Consider the following 27367-nt stretch of genomic DNA (forward strand, 5'->3'; position numbering starts at 1 on the left):
CGGGCATGGTGGCGTGCACCTGTAATCTCAGCTACTCGGGAGGCTGAGGCAGGAGAATTGCTTGAACCAGGGAGGTGGAGGTTGCAGTGAGCCGAGATTGTGCCACTGCACTCCAGCCTGGGCAACAGAGTGAGACTCCGTCTCAGAAAAAATAAAAATAAAAAAATATAAATGAAAAGACAAGAAGGCAAAATCATGATAGAAAGCCAACAAGCAGGAGTTGCAGAGATGGTAGAACAAATGTGTAAAACGACTCTGTATGGCATTCTGCACTCGGGGCCACAGAGTGATGTGATTTAAAGAGCGGGAATGTGGAGGCAGGAGCCTGGGTCACACGCCGGCTCCACCAGTGACGGGCTGGGAGACCTGGGACTGATGACTCCCTCATCAGCATCTTGCCAGCCCCCAGTGGACATGAAATTTCTCACGCAGCCAGTGTAGGTTGTCACAGAAGCCCAGGCTCCTTCTCTCCCCTGCCGCTGCAAGTGTGTGTTTTACCATAGCCTTTAGGAATCGGTCCATTTGCTCTCTGGGAAAGTTCCAGCCTGGAGAAGCTGGTAGAGACCTGCCTCCGTGCCTTTGAGGAAAATCAAATTGGCCGTGACCTCTGCAGTACCCAGGAATTTGGAATCCACTGAATCCAGGGTTGCTGTGCTGAAGGCAAAGCTGGGTTGCTGTGGGTTGGCAACAGGTACCTGACAGCAGGTACATTTCTGTTCTTCCTTTCTTCTTCTGAAGCAACACTTTTCCCAAGAAAAACAAACAAAACTTTGCTAACCAAAAGCTTTGTGTTGAAACTGCCAGGAGGAGATAATAAGCCAAGCATTGCCTTGGCTCCTCGGGGCATTTGCAGGCCCCAGGGGCAGAGCCATTTAGGAAGTTCCCACAGGGATCGGCTTTCTTTGGATCTCAGCCCAGTGCACCTGACTCTACCCTGTGCTTCTGTGGAATCCCAGCTTTGGTTCTGTCCTTCCCAGAATCCTGAAAGTTGAAGCCGAGACAGGATCAAGGAAGGTCTAGTCAGAACTGTAGTGCTTTTGCCAAAACTTGCAGAATAAGCTATTGGGGCACAGATCAGTCATGGAAACCAAACCTGACCCGCTATCCAGGTGACTGGAGTGAGAGGAGCAGGAGGGTGGCGGGAGGAGACCAGGCTGCCGCAGACACTGGAGCCCTGAACGGGATTTGGACCTCAGGGTGGTGTTTAGGGTGAGCCCAGAGCAGGGCAGCCGGCAGGTGCAGTCTGAGTTCAACCGGCCGCTTCCTGACCCAGTCACAGAACCTCAGTCTCTGTTTCTGCACGTGTGTGATGGGAATAATAGTGTCTACTTCAGCGGGCCTGGGGAGAGTCAAATGAAGGATGGTTTCATATGATCAAATCCTTTGTGAGGAGTTTTAAAGGTTCAGGATTACGATCTTTGTCCATAGTGCCTATAACATCAAAAACACCAAGAAGTGTTTCTCGATATTGAGCTTCCTTGAAGCCAATTACACATGTCAGTTACATATCGAATTCTGTAGTTCTGCCTTGTGCTGTGACACAGTGTCTCACAAAGGTGCTGCTATACCTTTGGAAGACTCCAGAAGGCCCAGGGAAGCGGGTTCTTTTCAAACATGACAGTTCACACTTTATAACTCGAAGCATGTATTTTGATGACGTTTTACTCCATAAATGTCACACTGGCCCCGTTGCGTGTCTCCCCAGACTGGCCCAGCCCCGCTGTCATCAGGCCTTGCCTCTTGCCCAGTAAAGAGATCTAGCCCTCACTTCCTTGCCTCGGCTCCCCCAGCCTCCCCCACAGTGAAGCCTGGGCGTTGGAATGGCTGCTGACGTTCCCACCAGGGAGGAGCAGCAGAGGCATAGGGGTCCCGTCCGACCCAGCAGGGCCTGGTGGGGGGGTTGTGGCTTTTCTCTCCACTTCCAGGTGAGGCTTGGCATCTGGCCTCCCCAGCATCTGGCTGCCTGGAGGGGGCAGGCAACACAACCCAGAAGGAAGGTTTACCCAGTGAAAGACAGGAGATAAAGTGTGTGCCCTTCCTGTCTGAGGGCACGTTGGTCTCACAAGGCCTGTTTGGAAGACTTCCCGTGGCTAAGCAACTGCCCTGTTTTTTTTGTGAAGCTGCAGCCAGCTTGAAACGCAGCTCCTTCCATGTGTCAACCCCAGGCCCTTCCTCCTGCTGTCCTCCACTCCTGTTGCCCTGGGATTGCAACTCCCAGTAAAGCCTCAGCCCGTGGGCTTCGCTTCAGACCCTTGTTTTCCAGGGAACCTGGACTAAAACACATGTTCAGGTGGCAGATGGAACAAGAGCTCTGAAATACTGCAGAGGGATAGATGACCAAAGGCACCACGTTTAGAACTTCGGTTGCCTTTGGAAGTCCAGAACTGAATCTCTCAGCTCCTGCCCCCAAAGGCTGAGCACTTTGAACATGGTTAACAAGCGGTTGTTGATTGACTGCATGAATGCATGTCCCTGCAAGCATGAACCTTGTTTAAATCAAGAGTTTATATAATTTTAACCAGTTCTGTCTTCGGCTGTGCATACTCAGTAAAATGTTTAATGAGGGGGAAGAAATTAGTCTCTTCTGTGTGACCATGTTTTCCCTTTATTTATCCTAAAAAGTTCCATGAATTCTTGATTTCCTTTCAGTGGCCCTTTCAACAATGTCTTTTTTCCCAAGAGCATAACTGTTCTCATTTTATTGCTAGCAGTCTTGATCTGTGTTTTATTGACATCTGTTTCGAGCTAATCTTCATTTCTGAGATAAGAGTTGAGATTTTGCAATCTGTGTTCGATGGCTCAATCTATCTTATGCTTGATGCTAGAAAGGAAGACAGATTTAAAGCACATGCCTTCTGTGCCAGCTTTAAAGTTTGTCACTAAACTCTCATTTCTGGAAAGTGCAATTATAGAGTATCACTCCCACTTCCTTGGAAACAGAGCTGAAGAACTTGGCACAGTCTCCAAACAGTCACCACACACACTGTTGTCAAAAAGTTCCATTTTTAACCCCATTTGCATTAATATTGCAGTCAATCTCTTTACCTCCTTTCTCTTTCACGGGGCCGTTACAGTGACGCCTTTCCCCAAAACTCTCCTCGTTTGAGAAAAAAAGAAGTATGTATCCCCACTGATCTCGGGGAGAAATGCAACCAACTGCTGCTGTGCACATTTATGAATCACAGTATTGTTTACTCGGTTCTGTATCTCCAGTAGAAAGCATAACAAAAAGATGACCTTTGTCTCACCTCATAGCTAGTTTTTGCAAATAAAGTACTAAATATTGATGAAAATGAAAATGACAGATCTGAGGAAGAGAGAGAGCTCTCTTGAAACCCCTTTCCCGGATTTGCCCTCAGTTTTAGAAATGAGGTACACTTGGGCATTCCTGCTGCCTGCACGGTTCAGCATTCCGGCAACCAGGTTCGCCCCAGAGTAGATAAGTGTGTTTGATTTTCGAACATTTGACTTTATTACTTATTTCCAGAAACGCTTCATGTTAAAACTACGTCTCTACGGGCATTTCTACTTGGTCTTTTTCTCCCCTGACATTTCAGAGTCCTAACTGTGCTGCATATATAACTTGGTCTTTCTTTTTGTTACTTGCATAGCAAGCACGTTTCCATCTCATTAAATATCCTTTATAAGCAGCATTTTATAGATTTTTATAATACTTCACCAACAGAAGCACCGTCATTTATTTAAGCATCTCTCTATTGTTGGACATGTAGATTGCTTTCCATTTTTTCCTCTTATGAGTGGACAGCTTAGTACAAAAAGCTTTCTCCTGAATTTAAAATTATTTCTTTGGGATTATTCACCAGAAGTAAAATTACTGGGATAAATAAGAGGTGGAAGCCACAAATATGCCTGCCTTTGATACATATTGCCAATTTGCTTTTCGAAATAGTTGAACTGATTTGTGGTCTTACTGGGAGTGGGCAGTTCTGGAGGAGGTAGATGATACCCTTCCTTAACTTCCATTGTGATCATTACTAACAAAGGTGAACCCTTTTTCAAATGTTTGTGCACTGTGTTTTTTCTTTTGAAAATTGCCCTTTCTGGTGCGGTGGCTCACGCCTGTAATCCCAGCACTTTGGGAGGCTGAGGCAGGTGGATCACCTGAGGTCAGGAGTTTGAGACCAGCCTGGCCAACAGGGTGAAACCCCGTTTCTACTAAAAATACAAAAATTAGCCGGTCACGGTGGTGGATGCCTATAATCCCAGCTACTCAGGAGGCTGAGGCAGGAGAATGGCATGAACCCGGGAGGCAGAGCTTGCAGTGAGCTGAGATCGCACCACTGCACTCCAGCCTGGGCGACAGAACGAGACTCTGTCTCAAAAAAAAAAAAAAGAAAAAAGAAAATTCCCTTTTCTGTCTTTCCCAAGAGCTCTCAGTGTTGCTATCAACCTGGTAAGTGTGTAGTCTATGTAAAATATTGGTGTAATAACCTTGTGTGTGTCATAGTTAATATACATTTTTTTTCTGGCCTGCTGTTTCACTTTTGACTTTTTAAAAATAATTTTAAATTTCCCCTCCAGAGTTTTGATAATTATTTCCTTTTTTAAAAAAGTCCCAATTTGTGTATGATTTTATTTTCTTCATAATCTGTTTGGCTTTTTTTTCAGTCTAAGTATTAATGTCTCTAAAAAATAAAGATATATAAAACTTTTTCTAAGTTGCTAACAAATTACTCCAAAACAAAGACAAGATCAAAATGTTAACAGATGTTGTAGACTTTTATTTCCAACAACAGAGAAGACAAGTGTCTTGAAATCTCCCTCCCACAGAAAAGAATTTTAAATGTTGGTGGAAATGTCCACAGCCAAAGAGGTGAACAGAATCATGATCCGGCTTTTGCTTGAGGGCATCTGCTGCATCTGTGGCTCCCACCTAGCAGAGCACATAACACTGGGACCTCAGGGGCGCCCAAGGAAAGGCGACACAGACAAAGCTGTGTAACTAGAACCCACAAAACAGGTGCTTACAAACAAGTCCAGTAACGTCAGGAGTCTCACTCTGTTGCCCAGGCTGGAGTGCAGTGGCGCAATCTCAGCCCACTGCAACCTCTGCCTCCCAGATTCAAACGATTCTCCTGCCTCAGTCTCCCAAGTAGCTGGGATTACAGGCATGTGCCACCACACCCAGCTAATTTTTGTACTTTTTGTAGAAACGGGGTTTGTCATGTTGGCCAGGCTGGTCTCCAACTCCGAACCTCAGATGATCCACCCGCCTCAGCCTCCCAAAGTGCTGGGATTACAGGCGTGAGCCACCATGCCCAGCTGAAGCCAGTGTATTCTTGATACCAAATCCCAAGAACACATATGAGAATGGAGAATCTTCAGCCAATCTCACTCAAGAACGTAAATACAAAAATTCTAAGCCCAATATCAAGAAAACTAAATCCAACAGTATTAAAAAGATGAAATACTCTGTTCATCTTTCCCTGCCTTGTTTTAGATTAATCAAGTATTTGTCAGTATTCCACTTTATCTCCTCTATTGGCCTTTTAGCTGTACGTTGAGTGGTGCTCTAGGGATTACAATATGCATCCTTAATTTATTACACTTTACTTAGAATTAATATTGAACAGCTTTACACTTCTCAAATAAAAGGATCTAATAACAGTGTAATTCCATCCCCCTCCACTTCCTCAATTGTGCTGTAATGGTGTTGTATATTTTACTTCTGTATTTGTTACAAACTCCTTCTTAAAACAGTGATATTATTTTTTGCTTTAAGCAATCTTTTTTTTTTTTTTTTTTTTTTTTTGAGACAGGGTCTTACTCTGTTTCCCAGGCTGGAGTGCAGTGGCACAATGTCAGCTCACTGCAACCTCCACCTCCCGGGTTCAAGCAATTCTCCTGCCTCAGCCTCCGGAGTAGCTGGGATTACGGGCATGCACCACCACGCCCAGCTAATTTTTGTATATTCAGTAGAGACAGGTTTTCGCCATGTTGGCCGGACTGGTCTTGAACTCCTGACCTCAAATGACCCATACACCTTGGCCTCCCAAAATGCTGGGATTATAAGGGTGTTGTCTTTTAAATAAATTAAGGAAAACAGCTACTCTTGAGTGTGTTTACTGATGTGTTTACCATTTCTAGTGCTCTTTATTCTTTCCTGTAGATCTGAATTTTCATCTGGTATCATTTCTCTTAGCCTGAAACACACCCTTTACCACTTCTTATCAAGCTGGCCTTCTGGCAAGGACTTTGTGCAGCTTTGTTTTCTTTGAAAATGTCTTTACTTCAACCCGTTTTTGAGTGGTATTTTCACTGGATATAGAATTCTGGGTTGGGAGTATTTATTCCAGCACTTTAAAAATACCAAATTTTTAGGCCGGGCATGAGGACTCATGCCTATAATCCCAGCACTTTGGGAGGCCAAGGTGGGCAGATCACCTGAGGTGAGGAGTTCAAGACCAGTGTGGCCAACATGGTGAAACCCCATCTCTACTAAAAATACAAAAATTAGCCAGGTGTGGTGGCAGGTGGCTGTAATCCCAACTACTAATCCCAACTACTTGGGAGGCTGAGGCAGGAGAATTGCTTGACCCTAAGAGGCAGAGGTTGCAGTGAGCCGAGATTGCACCACTGCACTCCAGCCTGGGGAACAGAGCAAGACTTTGTCAAAAAAAACAAAAACAAAACAAAACAACAACAACAAAAAAAAACCCACACTTTTGGCCAGGTACAGTGTGGCTCACACCTGTAATCCTAGCACTTTGGGAGGCTGAGACGGGTGGATCATCTGAGGTTCAGAGTTCAAGACCAGCCTGGCCAACATGGTGAAACCCTGTCTCTATTAAAAATATAAAATTTAGCTGGGTGTGGTGGTGGCACCTGTAATCCCAGCTACTCAGGAGGCTGAGGCAGGAGAATCGCTTGATCCTGGGAGACGGAGGTTGCAGTGAGCTGAGATTGCGCCACTGCACTCCAGCCTGGGCGACTCTGTCTCAAAAAAAAAAAAAAAAAAAAATTGGGAGAAGCACATAAATGCCTTAAAATTAAAAATATGTCAAAAATTCAAAATTCAATAGCTATGTTAGAAGATAAACTTGAGGAAATCGCCCAGAAAATGAAAGGGCGGGGGGGAAAGACAATAAATATTGGACCCAGTAAGAGATTTTGTTAGAAGAACATTGGGAGGTGGGGAAGGGAGAGGGAGCACGTGAGTATGTGGAAGATAGTATAAGAGAACCGAATTCTCAGCTTCCTAGGTGAGACATCACTGGACAATGTCTAACATCAAGAAACCAGGACATAGCATATGAGTATTTTTATCTAGCAATGTAAGGGTAAATGCCAGAAAAATTAGCTCAAAATGTTAAAAAGAGGCAGGGAGTCAGGGGGACTCCAGGAGGTAGAATGGAGTGAAGAAGGACTGCTTTCTTTGTTATAAACGTTGTAAGAGTTTTTTACTTTCCAGACAATTAATTTATTACTTTGGAAAAGCTGGAACATCTTAAAAGATAGAATGACCTTATAGATGCCATTAAGAAAAGTGCTGTGTTGTATATTGTACACATAGGTGATCATTCTTTCCTGAATGGATATTTGTTTAGGATTCTTCGATCCTTTTCCTGGCATTTAAAATACCATCTTTCAGGGTTTTTGTGGCTATAGGAGCACAGGGAAGCCTTCCCTCTCCCCTTTCTTAGCCTGGGTCTGAGAGTTGATGTGTGTATATGTGTGCTCAGGTAAGTACGTGAGTGTGGGTGTGCATGTTATGGGTGCCTTGTGCACACATGTACACGTGCATACATGGATGTGTGTGTACATGGGGAGCACACATATATGTGCTCTTTTTCTTATCCTCCTTTCCAAGCCATTTCTAAATTCCTTTTTACCTTTCTCTTACTTGCTATAATGTGAACTTAAAGTGTATTTTTAATAATGTGTTAAATCTATTGAGTAAAGGTTGATATTTCTGTTTGTGTGTGTATACATATACATATAATATACATAAAAAATTACTGTGTGTATATGTAATTACTTTATATATATATATTTTTTTCTTTTTTTTTTTAAGAAAGGGTCTTGCTCTGTCGCCCAGGCTGGAATGCAGTGTGCAATCACAGCTCACTGCAGCCTCCAACTCTTGGGCTCTAGCAGTCCTCCCAACTCAGCCTCCTGAATGGATAGGACTACAAGGACACACCACCACGCCTGGCTAATTTTTATATTTTATTTTTTGTAGAAATGGAGTCTCACTATGTTGCCAGGCTGGTCTCGAACTCCTGGCCTCAAGAGATCCTTCCACATCAGCCTCCCAAAGCTCTGCGATCACAAGCGTGAGCTACTGTGCCGGGCCCCTACACGGTATTTTTAATAATAGCTTTATTGAGATATAATTCACATAGTGTGAAATTCACCCCTTTTAAGGAGTAAATTATAGGAGTATTCAGTATATGGATTATAGGGGTGTTTTTGTATATTTTTATAAATGGATGGAAGTAAGCTTTTTTATTCCTTCCACCCAAACCTCTGCATTAACCTTTGTGACTTGAACATAGCCACGGGTGGCTGGTTCACTGAATCTCAGAAGGAAAAAACTTGCACTGGTGTTTTAAACTGAAACATAGTTACGTGATTTTTCTAGGGCTCGCTTACTTCACTGTGTTTCAATTAAGGAATTTCTTCCTGCATATTTTAAGTATGGGGACATAGGGGGAGAAATAATTAAACTGTATATTGTTAATAACTTCTCTTGTAGCCAAGAAAACCCAGGAATCCAGAAGTATTAGCTCAGAGTCCTTAATCTAATAGAACTTTCCCCCATCCCTACTTGCTTTGTCTCCAATTGTAAATTTCCTTCACAAGGATTTTAATGCTTAACTCAAAATGCCAGGCATAGGAAAGCTTCATTACTGCTGGTACTTTCCTGTTGGCAAATTCAACCATAGTCTCCCCTTAATTCTGGTTCTTTCTTTGCATAATGGGAATAATCCTGTTTGTTCATTATGAATTTAATTCATTGAGGGGAAATACTGCATTCAAGATAGTGAATGATGATAAATCCATTTATTGGCAGCCTCGGTTGGCATTAGCTGAGGATTATCCTCTGCCTCTCACAATGACATTCCCCTGGCCTTCATTGTTGACATCTGGAGGCAGCCTGCTGGCAGTGCTGGCCCAAGTGTTTAAACAGGTGGATTTGTGATTCTTCTACAGGCTCAGGAATCTGATGGCAAAAAATTTGATTGGGCATCTTTTAAGACCTCCTCCTTTTAGAAACTAAAGAACTCATGCTGCTAGTTGCGTTTGTACAACAGTCAACTTGAACAGGCTCGTGGAGTATCTTGAATAGTAAATAACACATTCTTGCTAAGTGGTTTGCCCAAAGCAGGGCCAGCATTCTAAAATCTCACTGCCTCTGGGTGGCAGTTCTGTTGAGTGTAGACCCTGGTCTGGCCTGGGTATCCCTGGACACGTCTGCCTGTTCTTCCTCCTTGCTTCTTCTGCACCCATGTGGCTTACCGTCCCAAAGAGAATGTGGCCTCTTGGGGGTGACCGAGTGTGGAGGGGCCGGCCTGGGGAGCCTGTCCTGGCACACGTGCTGCTGCTGTGGGGGGCCGACACTGTGGATGCAATGGGAGGAGGTGGATGCCTCCTGAAAACTAGGCCTCTCAGAAGCTCATTCCTGTGTGTCTCTGCCTTAGTCTGTTATCCTAAGTCACCCATCAGCATCTGAGCCTCCTGCCTCAGTTAAGCGTGGGCTGTGGTTTGGAGAAGGGACTGTGTAGAGGGGATGATTCTTTTTTTTTTTTTTTGGGAGATGGAGTCTTGCTCTGTCGCCCAGGCTGGATTGCGGTGGATTGTCAAGATTGCAGTGGTGCAATCTCGGCTCACTGCAAGCTCCGCCTCCCGGGTTCATGCCATTCTCCTGCCTCAGCCTCCCAAGTAGCTGGAACTACAGGCACCCGCCACCACGCCTTTCTAATTTTTTGTATTTTTCAGTAGAGACGGAGTTTCACCGCATTAGCCAGGATGGTCTCGATCTCCTGACCTCATGATCTGCCTGCCTTGGCCTCCCAAAGTGCCGGGATTACAGGCATAAGCCATGGCGCCTGGCTGAGGGGGTGGTTCTTATAAAGGAACTGATTTGCCCAGGTGGCCTGTGGTCCCTCGCCTGGCTATTTTGCAGTCAAGCCTCATGGGACACCAAACACTGTGGTGGGATCATGTGGCATTACAGTTCATGATAGACATATGGTTCAAGATAAGACATTAACAGTGTCGTATCACCTGACCCAGTGGCTCCACTTTGGGGACTTTATTGGGAGAAAGTAATCCAGACTGCATCAAGTAATATTTCTGGCAGATTTATGTATTTCAAAAAAGGGAACTGGACTAAACGTTCTGTCATAACTTGTCATAAGAGGTTGTTAAACAAATGGTCACAATCACAGGGTGAAGTATTTTGCTGTCAAAAAAAATGTTTTAACGGATTCATTCATTCAGCAAACGTTTATTGAGTACCTACTGTGTGCCCAAAAGTTGCTACACACTGAAGCTAATGCATCAAATGAGAGACATGTTCCCTGCCCCTCTGATGCCTCTAGGCTGAAGGGAGAGAAAACAGTGAACAAGAAAATAAATAACATCGAATGCGATTAACATGGTATAATGCTAAGTGGGAAAAGAAAGAGAAAACAGGGTGCTGTGTGTTTTCAACTACGCAAGAAATACACATGCATAGGAGACAGCCCAGGAGGAAATATGCCAAAAGAGTTATAGGTGATTTATTTTTATTTTTTCTTTAAATATCTCAACAGTTAATAATTTTTATTCTAACTAGGGAAAAAATAATCTTAAAAAAGAATCACACTTCAAATTTATGCCATAGGTATGGAATTCTCATTTTTACGTCTTCCAAAGGCAGGAAAACCAAAGTGACTCCCTTGGTTGAGAAAGTGAAAAAAGCATTTAAGTACTAGAAAAGGGAGATAGGCCAGGTGCAGTGGCTCACGCCTGTAATCCCAGCACTTTGGGAGGCACGCAGATCACAAGGTCAAGAGATCAAGACCATCCTGGCAAACATTCTGAAACCCCACCTCTACTAAAAATACAAAAATTAGCCGGGCGTGGTGGTGTGTGCCTGTAGTCCCAGCTACTCAGGAGGCTGAGGCAGGAGAATGGCGTGAACCCAGGAGGCGGAGCTTGCAGTGAGCCGAAATGGTGCCACTGCACTCCAGCCGGGCGACAGAGTGAGACTCCGTCTCAAAAAAAAAAAAGAGATAAATGTCTCCAAAATTACCATTGTCTAAACCTTGACCTTAGGTCAAGTGTCACACATCACACCTATTAGAAAAGGAAAGGCCTCTTTTGGAGGCACGTCCAGGAAGGGGTTGCTTTGGGCCCACTGCTTCTTCCCTGCCGGCTTTTTTGGAGCTCCCAGCTCTCAGCTCCGCAAGTTGTTAGCTCAGTGCCTGGCCCCTCATAGGCTCTCATGAATATCTTGCAGATAGAGAGAAAGAACTAAAATACAATATGTGAGCGAAACGCCATTTCATTCCACTGGCCCTGGTTACCAGTGCAGCTAAGATCTGCTTCTGTGCGTCTTAGACGTCTCATCCCTTGTTCCCAGCAAATATCTTTGGTAAATTTACAAGTTTATAAGTTGCTTTTAATTTTATCAAATCAGAAATTCATCTTGCTCTTAATCACATGAAAAGGATGCTCAGTTTCCCATATAATGAGAGAAATGCGATGTTAACCTTTCTGAGTTATCGGATTGGCAATGTAAGCCACGTGCGATCCGATGCAAGGGAGCCTGTTCCTTTTGACATGTGACATGTGACGAGTTTTACCTCCAGTAATGTAGCCTACAGGTGTACATGCGCACAGATGAAATGACAGGTGCAGTAGATTTCCCTTAACGGACAGTCTCGATTCTAAGTGCTTTACCATCATGAAGTCATTTAATCTCCAAAACAACCCTGTGAGGTAGACATTTGGAGACATTATTATTATCCCCACGTTACAAATGAGGAAACTAAATAACAGAGATTAATTAATTTGCCCAAGGGTCACATAGCTAGTAGGGGCAAAGCCAGGTTCCAGACCCTGTTGTTCCAGGGCCCTTGCTCTGCTCACCTCAAGCAGTTGCTCCCTGTGTGACCAAGGATAGAGCACTATTTGTGTAGTCATGTGCTGCAAAATGACATTTCCATCAATGGCAGACCCCATATGCAATAGCCATTGCATAAGATTCTAATGTTGTATTTTGACTGTACCCTTTTTGTGTTTAGATATGTTTGGGTACACAAACACTTATCGTCATGTTACAGTTGCCTACAGTATTCAATACGGCACCATCCTGCGCAGGTTTGTGGCCTGGGAGCAGCACCTGTACCCTATAGCCTAGGTGTGGGGTAGGTGTACCATCGAGGTTTGTGTAAGCACACTCTCCGGTATTCACACAACAACAAATCACCTGCATTTCTCAGGGGGTATCCCCATAGTTAAGCTACACATGACTATAATTGCCGAAGTTTGTAAACAACCTAAACGTCCATGAGTAGGGGATCGTTTAAGTAAACAACAGTACGTCTCTCCTGTGCAGCCGGGGAAGGATCATCAAGATACACTGTGAATGGGAAACTCAGGGTGCAGAAAGCGCCAGCAGGTGTGTTACCAAAGAGGATGGGGGAGACGTGTTTATCTTTGCGTGAATAAGAATAAAATGCTTCAGAAATGATACACAAGAAATGGGGAACCAACATTGCCCATGGGGAGGGAGACTTTGTCATATGCTCTTTTATACTTTTGCATTTCTGAGCCATCCTTGTATATTACTCATTCAGAGACAAAAATCAAAACCCAGAGTACTACTGCTTTTTAATGGGGTCTTTTGACCACACAACCACTTTATTCATAGATTTTAAACATTAAACTTTTTAAAAGTTTTAATGTTTATATATGAACAGGTAATATATGCTGTGGTTTTAACAAAAAGTCAAACAGTCTGGGCGTGTGGCTCATACCAGTAAATCTTATACTTTGGGAGGCCAACGTGGGAGGATTGCTTGAGCTCAGGAGTTTGAGACCAGCCTGAGAAACATAGTGAAACTCCATCTCTACCAAAAATAACAAAAATTAGCCAGGCATGGTGGTGCACACCTGCAGTCCTAGCCACTTGGGATGCTGAGGTGGGAGGATGGCTTGAGCCTGGGAGGTTGGGGCTACAGTGAGTCATGATCGTGCCACTGTACTCCAGCCTAGGCAACAGAGTGACACCCTGTCTAAACACATACATACATACAGACAGACATACATACATACACACACACATACATACACATACACACACACATACATACACATACACATACACACACATACATACACATACATACACATACATACACACACATACATACACACATACATACATACACATACATACACACACACATACATACACATACACACACACATACATACACACATACATACACACACATACATACACATACATACACACATACATACATACACATACATATACATGCATACACATACATGCACACACATGCATACACATGCATACATACACATACACACATACATACACATACATACATGCATGCGCGCACACATACACACACATACACACATACATACACACATACATACATATATACACACATACACACACATATACACACACATACATACACACACACATACACACACACATACATGCACACACATACATACACACATACATACACACACATACATACATACACACATACATACACATACATACATATACATACACATACATGCACACACATACATACACATACATACACATACACGCATACATACACATACATACATGCATGCGCGTACACACACACATACATACATGTATACACACATACACATATACACACACATATACACACATACCACGCACACACATACATACACACACAAAGTCAAACAGAGTGTAATAAAAATGAAGTCTCTCTTCCATTCCAGTCCAGCCTCCTCCCCATCCCCTCCCATGAGGCTGCCTGCCTGCTGGTTCCCTGGGAATTCTTCCAGCTTTTTCCACCAAGTGCACACCACTGACCCTGAGTGTGGAGCAGCCCCTCTTGTTTGTCCCACCAAAACCATATCTGAAAATAAAAATCCAGTTTTGGTGACCAGGCCTTTTGTGGGTGTTTTTGGAGGCATCCTCTGTAATTGAGATAAACTTCAACTCAAATTATAGCCTCCAGAGCCCTTGGTCCCTGTCCTACCGTCATTACAACCCCAGCATAATCTCAGTTCACCACTTGGTGGTTAAAGTGCTCGGATTCCTTTGTGGTTGGAATATGGCTGTAATTGGACCCTAAGGAGTTGAGGAGAGTCAGAGGTTCCTCACCAGGGCTTGTCTTCTGCACCTGCAGCGGTGAGAACAACTTCCTGTGTTGCCATCACCACACGTGTGGGCTGGGTTAGGAACTGTGTTAGGGAGGGGAGCTGCTGTGGGTCTCAGTGAACCGAGCCCTGTGGAAGACCACATGCAAGAATGCTATGCTGGGGAGGCTGCTTCATGTAGAAGGGCCTTGCTTACCTCTTCCGGCCCTGGCCAGGCCAAGGGAGGCTTGGGCAGTACAGAATCTGACTTGGGACGACAGTGTGGAGGCTCCAGCCTTTTTGCAACCTAGTACTTAGCCAGTTGAGGCTGTGGTTAAAATGAAACAGGGCTGCCACATGCCACATTGTGTAAATGGGTCAATGTCGAATGCCGTTTCGAATCGCACCAGTGGGGCCGGTCCTGCCTGTCTTTCACCTGCCCACCCACCCACCCAGGATGGTGGGCACCTGCTCACCCAGGTGGATTACAGCCTGTGGGCTTATGGCAGGAGAATGAGCAGGAGCTCCTGTTCTGGAATTTAGAAATGCTAAGAGATTTCCAGAATTGGAGCAAAAAGTAAAGTTGTACTGGCAGAGGGGCCTGCATTGCAGAAACAGTGCATAGGCAGGTATGTAAAGGCAGACAGGCTGCCATTCAGAGCCAGCGGGTGGAGTAGTGAGCACGGGCAGAGGTAAGTGTTGAGAAAACACAGTCAACACCAAAGAATCAGAGCAGTATTCTTCCTCCCCGAAGCCATTCTGATTGCCAAGAAACCCTGTGTCAGGAAAGGAAGAGGAAGCAGGGATTTTTCAGCCAACAGAGACATTGAGCCAGCAATGGCCCTGTCCCCAGCTTGGGTTGCAGGAGGCAGTCATGCGGGCCCACTGAGGGGGTTCACGGCTGAACTCATGTGTGTGTGTTTCCTGTTGAGCCAATCCAGTTAGAAAGACACCGAAAGGCTGGGGCGTCCGGAAGCCCCGTCAGCACGAGCAGCTGTCCTTGGGCAGGTCACACTGGCCCCTGGCCCCCCAACTATGTGGGGTGATGACCTTCTAAACAGTTACCCTGCTCTGAGTTCTGGGGATGCTGTGGTTAAAAAAAGAAGAAGAAGAAGAAGAAGCAGCTTAAACCAGTGGCCAGCAGCAGAGCCAGCCTGCAGATACGCGTTAACTACCTGCATAGATGCTCTTTGACTTACAATTGTAAGTTGACTTATTTCGATGATATTTTCAACTTATGGTGGATTCATCCCAACACAGCCCCACCATTAAGTCTAGGAGTGTACTGAATGCATCTGGCTTCCACACCATTGTAAAGTCAGAAAATTGTAAGTCAAACTGTCATAAATTGGGGACTGTTTATAATGTGTTTATAACATCAGGAATTCACCTGGAAATTGCTACCAGGATTTTCACTTTGCTTCATACCTGAGAACAGACAGCTGCATGGGCCACCACTCCCTGCGGAGCCCTCGTTGGAGCGGGACCCCTGCTGCCCCCATGTTGGCTGCGAGCTCTCCCATCAGCACTGTCTTTCCTGTGTCTGTCTGTCCCTCATGTCCCCCATGGAGCCTGGTGTCTGTCTACTCATCCCCCTGCTTTCAAAGATGTTCTCCGTCCACCCAGCTTCTGCAGACATTTGGGTTTTTACCAGCACTGCTACCCCCCAGAACATCCCTCACTGTCCTGGGCTAGCTGTGGAGGAGAGAGCTCTAGACCCAGTCTTCCCATGATCTAGGATCAAGGATCCAGACAGCAGGGCTCCTCCATGCAACCCAGTTATCACATTTGGAGGCTGTGGGGTAAGACTCACAGCCAGGCCTGGCACCAGATTTATCCACCGGATATCCCAAGACGGGAAGGTGGCTGCTGCTAGTCAGCGGGGAGGCAGCATCGAGGGAGGCTGCAGTGAGATCAGCAGGGCAGAGGACAGCCTCCAGGACAGTGGAGAGTCCAGCCCGGCTGACCTCCATCCCAACAAGGACAGAAAGCAGAAGGCAGCTCGATAGAACAGGAATAAAAGGGGCACTGGCTTGCAGGAATGAGACACCGGGGCAAAGCAGCATGTGGCCTGGGCAATAGGGGCACACCTGGCCAGCAGGTAACCAGGAAGTGAAGGTAGCAGGCCAGAGCCCAGCTATCGGGGAGGAGCCAGGCAGCATCTGGCTTATTTCTGTGAGCGACAGAGGTCTTGGCACAGGCAGGTAACTCTGTGGGTTTGGTGCCTTCCAGGGAAGTTGAAAGAATGGAGCCTCATACTGTATGGCACAGCGGAGCACCCGTACCACACCTTCAGTGCCCATCAGTCCCGCTCGCGGATGCTGGAGCTCTCGGCCCCAGGGCTGGAGCCACCCAAGGCTGCCCTGTCACCCTCCCAGGTGGAAGTTCCTGAAGATGAGGAAGATTACACAGGTAATGAACCTGAAGTAAGAGGAGACGGCCAGCTTCCACGAGCTTTGATTGTCCAGAGTAGCTCTTAAAATGTGGGGCTGCTCCTGGCAAAGGTGGGGCTGATGGTTGTGTGTCTTCTCTTGCCTGGGAGTCATAATAATCATGGCAATTTGCACTCACACAGCTCATTCCACCCCAGGCTCTGCTAATATTTTACAGACCAGTAAGTATGCTTCAAACCAGTAAGTATTTTCCAACCTTCCCAGCTGGGAGAGCAGGGTCTATATGCCCAACCAGAATGGGGTCTTGCCCCCTGGTAAGTTAGCCACTTCCAGGAGCACCCCCTTTCCAAAGGCCCCCATCTCACAGCTCAGCCTCCTGACTCCCTCAAGTACATCCACTAGTCCCTGAGGTCAGGATGTGGGAAGGACAGTTACTCCCAAGGACCCAGGAAGGTTGAGTTCAAGGAGCACAGCTGGGAAAGGAGCTCGTGGCCGAGATCCTGACCAGCCTGGAGGCCTAGGGTTAAAGACCCAGAGAGGATCTCGAGAGATGATGTCAGCAAATACTGATGCTTCACAGACGCCTTGAAACTCTTATAGCATCTAAAAAGGCCCTGCATCAATCCTTTTTCTCCAGTCATCCCATTGCCAAGGTGGGCCCTGGTTTGGGGCCACCAGTTAACGCCACAAGGCAGCCAAAAGCCACAGCTGCCCAGAGAGGCTCCAGCCACTGAGCTGGACACGGCTATTATTCATGTGTTAGACTAGAAGCTGTTCTTCTCCCTCTGAGCCCTCCTGTAGCAGTTTGTGTGAGAAGAGGTATTTCTGGTTGGACATATTTTCCTTAGCTAAATACTATGGCTAAATGATAAATGATGGGTGATATCTAAGAACACTGATGCTTTAAGTTATCTAATATCTTCTGTGAAAAACAAATAACAAATAGAGAATTCCACCAACACATATCAAGTATAAATTATGGTCGATTCCATTTTAAATTTCTTCTGCTATTCCTTTAAAATAGAGCATTGAATTATGTATGGACTAATCTGCTCTGTTTCCCTGTGATTTATAAACTGTGGCAAGATTCAGTAATTACTAATAAAGAACTGATTTTTTTCTTAAAGTCTGCTACTGACTTCAGCCTTACACAGTGGAGCCTCACTGTAATGCCATTCTGCAGTCCGGCAGTCTGCTGAGCAGGGCTTAGGTGGAGAGAGGGGGTCTCCTTGGGAAGGAGATGCATTTCTGGCTCTCAGGGAAGCCCCTCAAGTCTCAGGGGTGCGTGGGATGGGCAGACCAGAGACAGCAGGAGAGCCTATTCAGAGACCAGGACAGAGTGACAGAGGTGGTGAGAACCGGACGGTGCCAAAGTGTGGAAGCCAAAGGAGAAGGAGGAGCCACGTTAGAGTCCAACACGAGCTCAGGTGGATGTGAGACGGGGTGTGCGGAGCTGGCCATGGGCATGGTGCATCGGGAGTGACGGGCCCAGGCCAGTGGAGGCTGCACCTGGACCCTTTGGGCAAGAGAGCAGTTGCCAAGAAATAGAGGTGAGCGAGGGGGACGAGGGAAGCCTAGGCAGTACTTGCAAATGGCCAGGGTCCCAGGACAGCAGCAGGCAAGATGGTCCCTGGAGAGGAAGGTTGAGGACCAGAGCATCTGGCTGGGAGAAAGGGCAGCAGCTGCGGCGGGCAGCGTGGGGCACAAGGAAGATGTCAGTGCTGTGGTTCTGAAGGTGGACAACTTTGTGGTGACAGCCAGCCTGCTGGGCCAGAGCCGTCTGGTGGCCAGAGTGCAGGTGGAGGCCACCCCAGGGACTCTGCAGGGTGCTGGGTTGAGAGCAGACCCTGGGCTGCCCCCCCACCCCCCAGAGACTGGGACTCAGCAGGTGTGGGACGCCTGGGGGTCTGCACCTGTAGCAACCACTCTTAGGTGCCTGCAGGCAGCGTGGCTTAGGGAGCTGGCAGATACTGAAACCAGCGAGGACGGGGCAGGAGGCAGGGAAGGGCTTGGGTTCCTGAAAGAGAGTGGCTGGGAGGCCAGGACAGTACTGGCACAGGAACACAGGGAAGCCTGGGCCTCAGGAAAGAAGCCATCCTTGAGCGAAGGAAACGGAGGGGGCTGAGATCAGCCCAGGACACTGGTCATCCACACAGGACTGCAAGGGAAGCCAAGAACCCACGTGGCCTTGTCTGGAAGACAGGGTTCCAGGACAGATCACAGGAACAGGAGCCAGTTTCCAGGATGAGGGTGATGTCTGGAGCAGGACCATGTGTGCTCACAGGCTCAGCACATCCGTGCTCACTCGACAGGCTCGAGCAGAGGTCCAGAAGCCTCAGGTCACTTGCTCAGGGCACAGCAGTCAGGAAGGAAACCAGACTTGTGCTCAATGTGCTCTTGTTCTTGTGGGCACCTCTTGTCTGCAGTTAATCGGCCCAAGTCTTGCCTCTCGGGTCTGATACTGCTCCAGTGAGGTTCCGGTGTGCTGTTCTTGGATGGCGTGAATGGCGGAGAAGATGGTGATACCAGACGCTCCTGTCCTTCGGCAGCTGGTCTGAGCGCGCAGTGGCAAAGCCCGTGGAGAACTCCCAAGTTGCTTCTGACATTTATTTGTTTGTGTATTTTTTTAAATCTTGGATTTCCTCCACAAAGGATTGAAGGTGGAGTTTTTAAATAAACCCGTGTCAGTCTAAGCCCATCTAGAGGGGCATCAGCCGCTAGCCAGGCTGTTCAGCACGTGAACGGAGCCCCCCTTGTATGAAGAGACCCCTGCTAGGAGTTACTGGAAGCGACACAAGAAGGCAGTGGGGCTTGGAGGAACCTTCATGCTAATTGAGGCAAGGGGAAAAGCGGACATAAGTACAAACTGCAACACGAACAACATGCTCGCCCAGAGAATGAGCTACAGCTGGACCAGAACACGCTCAGGCCGTGGAGTGATTGGTCCAACGTGGACAGCCAGGTGGATTTGATTTAAGAACGCTTCATGGGAGAGACGAATCTGGATATTTGGCTTTCAAACACAATTCAAGTCAACAGCCGTACTGGGGAGGTTTGTTTACAGATATTTATCTAGGTATCTCCGCCCTTGGATGGGCGTCGTCTTAACCTGACCGGTGGGTGACCTCAGTGCAGTGTGGAGGCTCTGCAGCTCTGCTGAATAACCCTCAACCTTGCATGGGACTCCTTGCAAAATTACTGAATAAGCTGTCCCCTGCAGAGAGACCCAGGAATGGGGGTGGGGGGCGTGAAGTCCATACACCCAGACCAGCAGCTGGGAGCACTGCTCCAGGGCCCTCCCTAAGGCTGTCCTCCTCCGAGGACATCCTAGAACATTCTGTCTGGAGATGGTGAGGACATCTGCATTTTCCCTGTTCCTAGCCACCCTCCTCTCATCCACTTAGCAAATAGTGATTGAGCACCTGCTCTGTGCCTACTGCCGGGAATCTAGCAGTGAACACACCGAACCAAGCCCTGCCCACCCATCTCCCATTGCCTGTGTCTAGAAAGAGTGAAAAGATTGGTCTGCGGCCTCCCTGTCCCACTCCTGCCCTCGTCTTCTTAAGATGAAGGAAATTGTTCACTTTATCAAGCAAGACAGACCTGCTGCCTCCTCAGGGAGAAAACGCTGCAGGAAAAGGCAGGAGAGACGTCCTTAAGTCACCGCGACAGCCCTGCCCTCGCTGGGCCAGCTGTGAGGGTGGGAAGGCGAGAGTCCAGTGGCTGAGCTGGAGTTTTGGGCTCAATGGGTAATTTAAAGCAATGGTGCAAGAAGTGAGGATATTGGAGGCTGTCCCCATAGATGACCCAGGATGAGGTGGGCAAAGAATCCAATCAGATGGGAATTGATCCAAAATATTATAGTAAACCCTCTGAAGCTGGGGGGAGGAGCTTAGCAATGAGTTTTAGGAATGGCAGGTGGCATCTGGAACCCAGGATACCAGCACCACCCAGGAACAGTGTCTAGAGTGTCCTTGTGGATACACACAGCTCTGAAAGGGGTTCACAGTGGGAACCGGGACAGGCGAAGCGCCCCTCCCAGTGAAAACCAGGGAGATAACACCAGAGCGCCTTCGGGGAGGGAGCCAGTGTCACTGGGTCTAACACTGGGAAGGTCTGGAGACTTCAAGACGAGTGCAGAGGGCTTTGTGTGCCCCAGCAAAACCCCACTGTGGGCAGCAGAGAATGAGGACTTTGTCTTTTCCTCAAGTCCCCGCCAAATGAAGGTGGCCAGCAGCTCACTAGTCTTTGCTCTTGAGCTCACTCCCCATCCCCTCTAATAACACACACCTCGGAGGAGCAGGTTTTTCTTCCAGTAACTCAGAAGCCTTCACACGCCCCACTTAGTCCCTGTGTCTCAGAGCTGTCGGGGTCCCCTGGGCCATTTCCCCAGCATAGGAGGGACGGGTGGGCAGTAGGCCCACCCAGTAGGTCCACCCAGCTCTGGCTTCAGGCGTCACTCCTGCCGCCGACCAGCGTGGGGAGGACCCCTGCAGTGTGCCCCGCCCCGGCCTGAGGGGTAGACCCTTAACACTGGGTTCATCTCTGGGATACCTGGGAAGGACCTGGAGGATGAGGTTTGCTGGCGTCTACTCAGCTCCCCTGCAGTTCTCAGTTGTTTTTCCAACAACACACCAGCCTCCAGAGTGAGAAGCTGGGGACCCCTGGGAACTTGAGGGAAGACACAGCTGCCGTCCCACCAAGGGCTCTGAGGAAAGCCTAAAGGGGGTGTTCTGAAAGGGGCTCAGCCCTCAGCACAGAAAACAGCAGCCCCCCAACCCTAGGACAGCACTGTCAAGCTCTGTCCCTGCCCCACCCCAGACCTGCCCAGCGACAGCCGCACCAGGCGGTCCTGAGCATGCAGAGATCCATCCCCATTCCCACCACAGCGAGTTAGGGGGGGTGCTACCTAATTCCTCCTGGCTCATCAGCTTGCCAGCAGCTCCCCTGACACTCAGCACCCCCCTTGTGTTGCTCTGTCCTCCACGTGGAAGTCAAAGGTGCTGGTGCAAGTGAGTGAATGAAACAGCTGTCCCAGCCTCTCCCTCCCTGTTACCCCTCCAGGCTCTCACAAGTCCCGTCTCCTCCCTGCTCTGGGCTGCATACCCACCCTGGATGTTTCACTCCTTCTCATGCCATCCCTGTCTAGAGTGCTCAGACTGATACTGGAGCCCAGCGAGGCTCAGCTGTGCCTGTTACCCGCAGGGACGGCTGCTCCCGCCTTGTTGTCTGGCCGTCCAGCCCCAGCGGGGCCTGGGAGCATCTCCCAACCCTGCCAAGCTGCGATATCCTGACACAGGGATCTGCGGGGCTGCAGTAGATGGAGAAGGCATCTCTCTGGATGAAAGGCAATGCTTGTTTCTTTAAGGTGTGTGCCATCCGGAGTGTGGTGAGAAAGGCTGTGATGGCCCCAATGCAGACCAGTGCTTGAACTGCGTCCACTTCAGCCTGGGGAGTGTCAAGACCAGCAGGTAATGCGTGTCCCACAGCCCTGTGGCTCACCACTCAGTGACTTTCCAGTTGTGTCCTCAGCCCCTCCATGTCCTGATGCTCCGGTTAGGAATTAATGTAGCACCCCCAAACAATCATCACACTGAGGTTAACTGCTTTGGAGTTTTTAAATTTTTAGTAACTTGGCATTCCTATCGTACAAATCATACCTGTCCGTTATGGAGAAATGAGACGCTGTTGCACATTGGCGTCGTGCGTATAAAGCCTTTTCTATCCATGTTGTTAGAAATGGGTCGTGTTGGGCGTGCCAAGGCTGCCCCAGGGGGCCTGGAGACAGATGCGATTCGAGGCCCTGGCACTGCCCTCACAGGCCAGCTCGGGGGACGTGGCTCTTGGACAGGCTGAAGCCTGTTGATGGTCTTTTTCTCAGTGTCTCTGGACTCTAGTTGGGTGTGGGGCTTTCACAGAAGCTCTCCTGGCACCTCCCCAGAGAGCCCATGAGGCTGAGTTTACCCTGAGGGAGGATATCAGGAGCTCTGACCCCAGGTATATGGCCAACTGCCCAGTTCAGGCTGACCCTTCTGTGATGAGTGTGCCCTCCTGTGTGGCCCGCAGTCAGGCCCTGAGCTCTGTCCACTGAGCTCCTCCAGCTCCTGGCGTCACCACTTTCTAAGATTCTCTTCCCTGCCAGTCCTGCGGTCAGGCCCTGAGCTCTGTCCACTGAGCTCCTCCAGCTCCTGGCGTCACCACTTTCTCAGATTATCTTCCCTGCCAGTCCTGCAGCTGCTCTGTTGTCCATTCTCATTTCACAAACTTCCTTGAGCCCCCATTATGCCCTGCACGTGCCAGGCCTCAGAGGCCATGATGACAGGACACTGCTAGGCTCCCCAAAGGCCTGGGTGACAGATGCACCCACCAACCACTGGTGCACACGGGTGCAGCCGTGCACGGTGGAGCTAGGCGCCCATGTGGCTCTCGTGGCATCCTAGAGCTCCCAGCCACAGTGCACTCACTGGCCAAAGTGCAAAGGCTGTCACCCTGCTGGCCACACTCACTACCCACAAGACTCACTCCCTGAGGGCACCCGAGAGAGGGTTTTGCCAGAGCTGACAGTTCCAAAAGTCAAATACCAACCTCACAACGCCCTTGGGAAACATGTGTACCCTCAGGACCTTCCAGTGGGGCCAGCTTTGAAGAGAAAGGGTTCCCAGGTTCTGTGCAAGGCCTCCAGCCTCTCCACCTGTGTACACAGGAACCTCAGAACTGCACTCACCAAGACAAAGGGCATCGCGTTTGACATTCACTCCTGAAGCCTTTGTTTCCTCAAAGGAAACAAAGGGGCGGGCGTGGGGCTGGGGCTGGGTTGGCAAGGCCCTCACCCTCCTGCCTTTGCTCCTACAGGAAGTGCGTGAGCGTGTGCCCCTTGGGCTACTTTGGGGACACAACAGCAAGACGCTGTCGCCGGTGCCACAAGGGGTGTGAGACCTGCACCGGCAGAGGTGTGACACAGTGCCTGTCTTGCCGCCGTGGGTTCTATCACCACCAGGAGATGAACACCTGTGTGACCCTCTGTCCTGCAGGATTTTATGCTGATGAAAGTAAGTGGCATGTTTGTGGGCACAAGAACTGATGAGCCAGCCCCAACTTTCTGGGCCCGTGTCCTCTCTCCTGGGAGAATTTCCCAGCCTTCTGCTTCCTGCGTATTTTGTTGTTCTGAGTAAGGACTTTCAGCAGGGGAAGGAGGCAGAGACGATGAAATCAAAGCACCCAGACCTGTTAGTTGATAGCACTTCACCCATGGACCTGGCCAGGAGAAGTTCCAAGTGATGCTGAGACACATCCTGGCTGTCCAGGGAGTTTCACGCATCTGCACCAGCGTCAACATCCGCTAGTGAGCAAGGGCAGAGAGGTGGCTGGGGCCAGCCCCTCTTGAACCCAGTCTGATTTCAGGTACCAGAAGAGGAGGTCCTGCTGTCTGTCCTGTAATTTCTCCTGCAGGAAAGACTATGCCATCAGCTTCTCTGTAACACAGGATGTGTGCACTGGGTGTGGGTCAGGGCATATGGGATTGGCGGTCAGAGCTGGGGGAGAGCCCTCCTAGGCAGGGCTGCTGAGATGAAATTGGGATTTAAGTGTGGGCAGAAGGTTTGCAGAAATGAAAAGGAGCTGCTGACCAATGTCAGCTGGGCTCGGAAGGGATGGGTTTGTCTTTACCGGGCATTTCACAGGCGGCAGCCTCACCTCTGAATGCTAGCCAGGCAGTGTTTTCCTCGTCCTACAGATGGGGAATCAAAGCTAAGCAAGGGCAAAGGCCACAACTAGTCATGATGGAGGTGGGACTCGAACTCAGAGCCACAAGGCCAGGTGTCTTGCTGTCCTGCTGTCCCAGGAGGGTGGGGGGGATGGACAGGAGTTCTAGGCCCACGACCCCATGCCATGTTTTAGTAATTCACCTCGCCCTGGGGGACACAAAAGCAGGGCTTGGGTTAAATTGACGGGGGATACTTCTCAAACACATTAAAGAAGCTCCCGTTTGGCATTTGTGGTCCTCCGGGTAGCAGGCCTCCCCACAGCCCTCCTCTCTGGGCCCTTGCTGCTCAGGATGGGTCATTGATGCGGCCTGTCATGGCATTGCTGTTACCCCTGTGGACAAGAGCCGGGAAATCTTTAAAGACATATAAAGCCATCAAATAACCAGACTCCCTTTTTTTTTTTTTTTTTTTTTTGAGATGGAGTCTCGCTCTGTCGCCCAGGCTAGAGTGCAGTGGTGTGATCTCAGCTCACTGCAACCTCTGCCTCCTGGTTCAAGCAATTCTCCCACCACAGCCTCCCGAGTAGCTGGGATTACAGGCATGCGCCATCACGCCCGGCTAATTTTTTTGTATTTTTAGTAGAGATGGGGTTTCACCATGTTGGTCAGGCTGGTCTCGAACTCCTGATCTCAAATGATCCATCTGCCTTGGCCTCCCAAAGTGCTGGGATTACAGGTGTGAGCCACCTCACCCATCCCAGACTCCCTTTAGAGGGGAAACAAAAAGTCATGGAAGACACATTTCACAGCCTTTGCGAACGCTTGCCCTGGGCTGCCAACCAGACCTTTGCAAAGGACGGAGACGCCTTCATCCCCACCCCCTTCCCAAGGGCACAATTAGCCACCCTTCTTCACCCCGACATCCTCACTCAGCACCTGCTTTATGGCGTGTGATGCCACCTGTGGGGGCCCTGAGGGGGACACGTTCAGGTGTGACAAGCAGCCGTTCGCTCCCAGGCCCAGAGCACCCCAGCCACTTAGGAGTGGTGCCTGGTGGTGTTTCATGAGGCGCCAACCCAGATAATAACTTAGGACATCACAGGTGGGAGTTGGGGTGACCCAGAGCTTCCCCAGGAGGCACGATGACTCGCCATAGGTTCCTGTCTCACCATCTAGAGCAGCCAGATCTTCATACATAGGTTTCCCTGAGAAAGCACTGTAGGGGGCAAGCAGCAGCCTCAGGCTCCCCACCCCACACCTGCCCACTGGCCACGTTTATGAAGATTTCCACCTCGTTAAACTCTACTCAGCCCACCAGGAACTGGCCTCCATCCCTGTTGAAATAAGCGGAACCACCTCAGAGGCCTGGTGGTTGTCTGAGGACCTTAACTTACCTCAGAAAGGGGGGGTGAGAAATCTGTGACCCCCACACCAGGTACAAGCAGCCTCTGGCTGCTTTATTTCTACCCATTCCAGAGGTGGATTCGGGGAACAGCCCACCTGCACCCCCGCTTTGAAATGCCGGGGGCCTGCTTGCCCAGATTTGATTCCTGTCAGTGCTGTCCCTTCTCTTTTCTTATCTTGCTATTTTTCTCCAGGTCAGAAAAATTGCCTTAAATGCCACCCAAGCTGTAAAAAGTGCGTGGATGAACCTGAGAAATGTACTGTCTGTAAAGAAGGATTCAGGTAAAAATCCCCTCGAAACCTGAGGAATGCCAGGGCGGTGGCGCTGTTTTGAGTTTGTTATGGATTTGCTACGTTTGTGCATTTCTCCTAAAAGCTGAACTGTCAGAGGCCCAAAGCCATTGAGGGTAAAGATTCCGAGTCCTGGAAATCGTGTGTTCACTTAGAGATGGCTGTGCAGGATGGAAAGGGAGAGGATGGGTGGAATCTCTTCGTTTTACACAACATGGGCGAATTGGGTAAAGCAGCACTTGATCACATCACATACAGCACAGGGCTGTGCCCAGATCCGCCTCCTCTTGCTCCAGCACCTCCACCTGCTCCAGTTCCCCTCGCTGTCTGGGCGGGGGGTGGGCTGTAGCGGCTCACCCACCCTCTGTCATCTGCATCCCTCGGTCTTCTCTTTTTCTCCCAGCTCCTGGCATCTTCACGCCTTCCCGAGGGTGATCTTTATGTTCCTGGTTCTCCCTGTTCATCAGGCTCAGCCCCGTAAAGCTCAGCATGCATTTTCTTTAAAATCGTTCTATTGGGTTAATGATTGTTCTTGGAATATTTTGAAATGTTTCTTCAGCCCATTTAATGCAACCAAACTGCATTTAATGCAATCAAATATGCATTACCTGTTCCTCCAAATTGCTGTCTAAAATCTTAGAACATTCTGTTCAAAATTTTTGGGGGGCCACTCCCATAGTAGGGAGACTAGCACCATGGTCTGCACTGGAAGGATCACCTGGTGTTCAAATGCAGGTTCTGACGCAGCGGGTCTGGGTAGAGCCCACGACTCTGCATTTCCGCAGGCTGGCAGTGATGAGGATGCTGCGGTCCAGGCAGGGAGCTGCTTTTGCAGGGTGAGGCGGTGGAGGACTGCAACACACTCCCAGCCCTGTCTCCCTTCTCAGACGCTGTGAGGACTGGAATTCTCCATAGAAGAAGTTTCTTTTTTTGGAGTAAAGAACAAAGGAGGAAAACTACTGAGCATATCTTCTCTTATTCCAGGGGCTTTTGCACCAGTGTTGCCTCATTTAATCTTTGCAGCAACCTGTGAAGTACACATAATTCTTACTTGCATTTTACAAATGGGAGAAGAAGTTTCCCCAGGAGACACTATGCCTTCATTTCCTTCAGCCTGCCCCTTTCTTCCAGATCAGAGTACTGGGGAGAAGAGGACCCCAAGCAGCTAGGAGTCCAGGAGAGGGAAGGCAAAGCAAGGCTCCCAAAGTCATGCATC

General features: G+C 48.7%; 1 protein-coding gene and 1 long non-coding RNA gene across 4 annotated transcripts in view; one reads left to right on the top strand and one right to left on the bottom strand.

The window, feature by feature from the left end:
• The window catches only part of PCSK6 (proprotein convertase subtilisin/kexin type 6), a 189225-nt gene that overhangs the window by 141611 nt on the left and 20247 nt on the right, over nucleotides 1-27367 (top strand). Inside the window, exons 14-18 of one of the 3 annotated variants that reach the window (XM_030815088.1) lie at nucleotides 16594-16773; nucleotides 16937-16975; nucleotides 22123-22225; nucleotides 23607-23803; nucleotides 26055-26142. In XM_030815088.1, the coding sequence (XP_030670948.1) occupies nucleotides 16594-16773; nucleotides 16937-16975; nucleotides 22123-22225; nucleotides 23607-23803; nucleotides 26055-26142 (607 nt within the window). Of the gene's footprint in view, nucleotides 1-2263; nucleotides 3287-16593; nucleotides 16774-16936; nucleotides 16976-22122; nucleotides 22226-23606; nucleotides 23804-26054; nucleotides 26143-27367 lie in introns of those variants that run through there. The other 2 variants (XM_030815089.1, XM_030815090.1) reach the window with 2 other exon arrangements.
• Nucleotides 10764-14432, bottom strand: LOC105739939. The gene is made up of 3 exons (XR_001115929.2): nucleotides 14262-14432; nucleotides 11308-11463; nucleotides 10764-11225 (listed from the first exon to the last, which is right to left on the bottom strand). It is a non-coding gene; the product is annotated as an uncharacterized LOC105739939 (long non-coding RNA).

The sequence above is a fragment of the Nomascus leucogenys genome, chromosome 6, assembly GCF_006542625.1.
Source record: "Nomascus leucogenys isolate Asia chromosome 6, Asia_NLE_v1, whole genome shotgun sequence".
NCBI classification, from domain to species: domain Eukaryota; kingdom Metazoa; phylum Chordata; class Mammalia; order Primates; family Hylobatidae; genus Nomascus; species Nomascus leucogenys.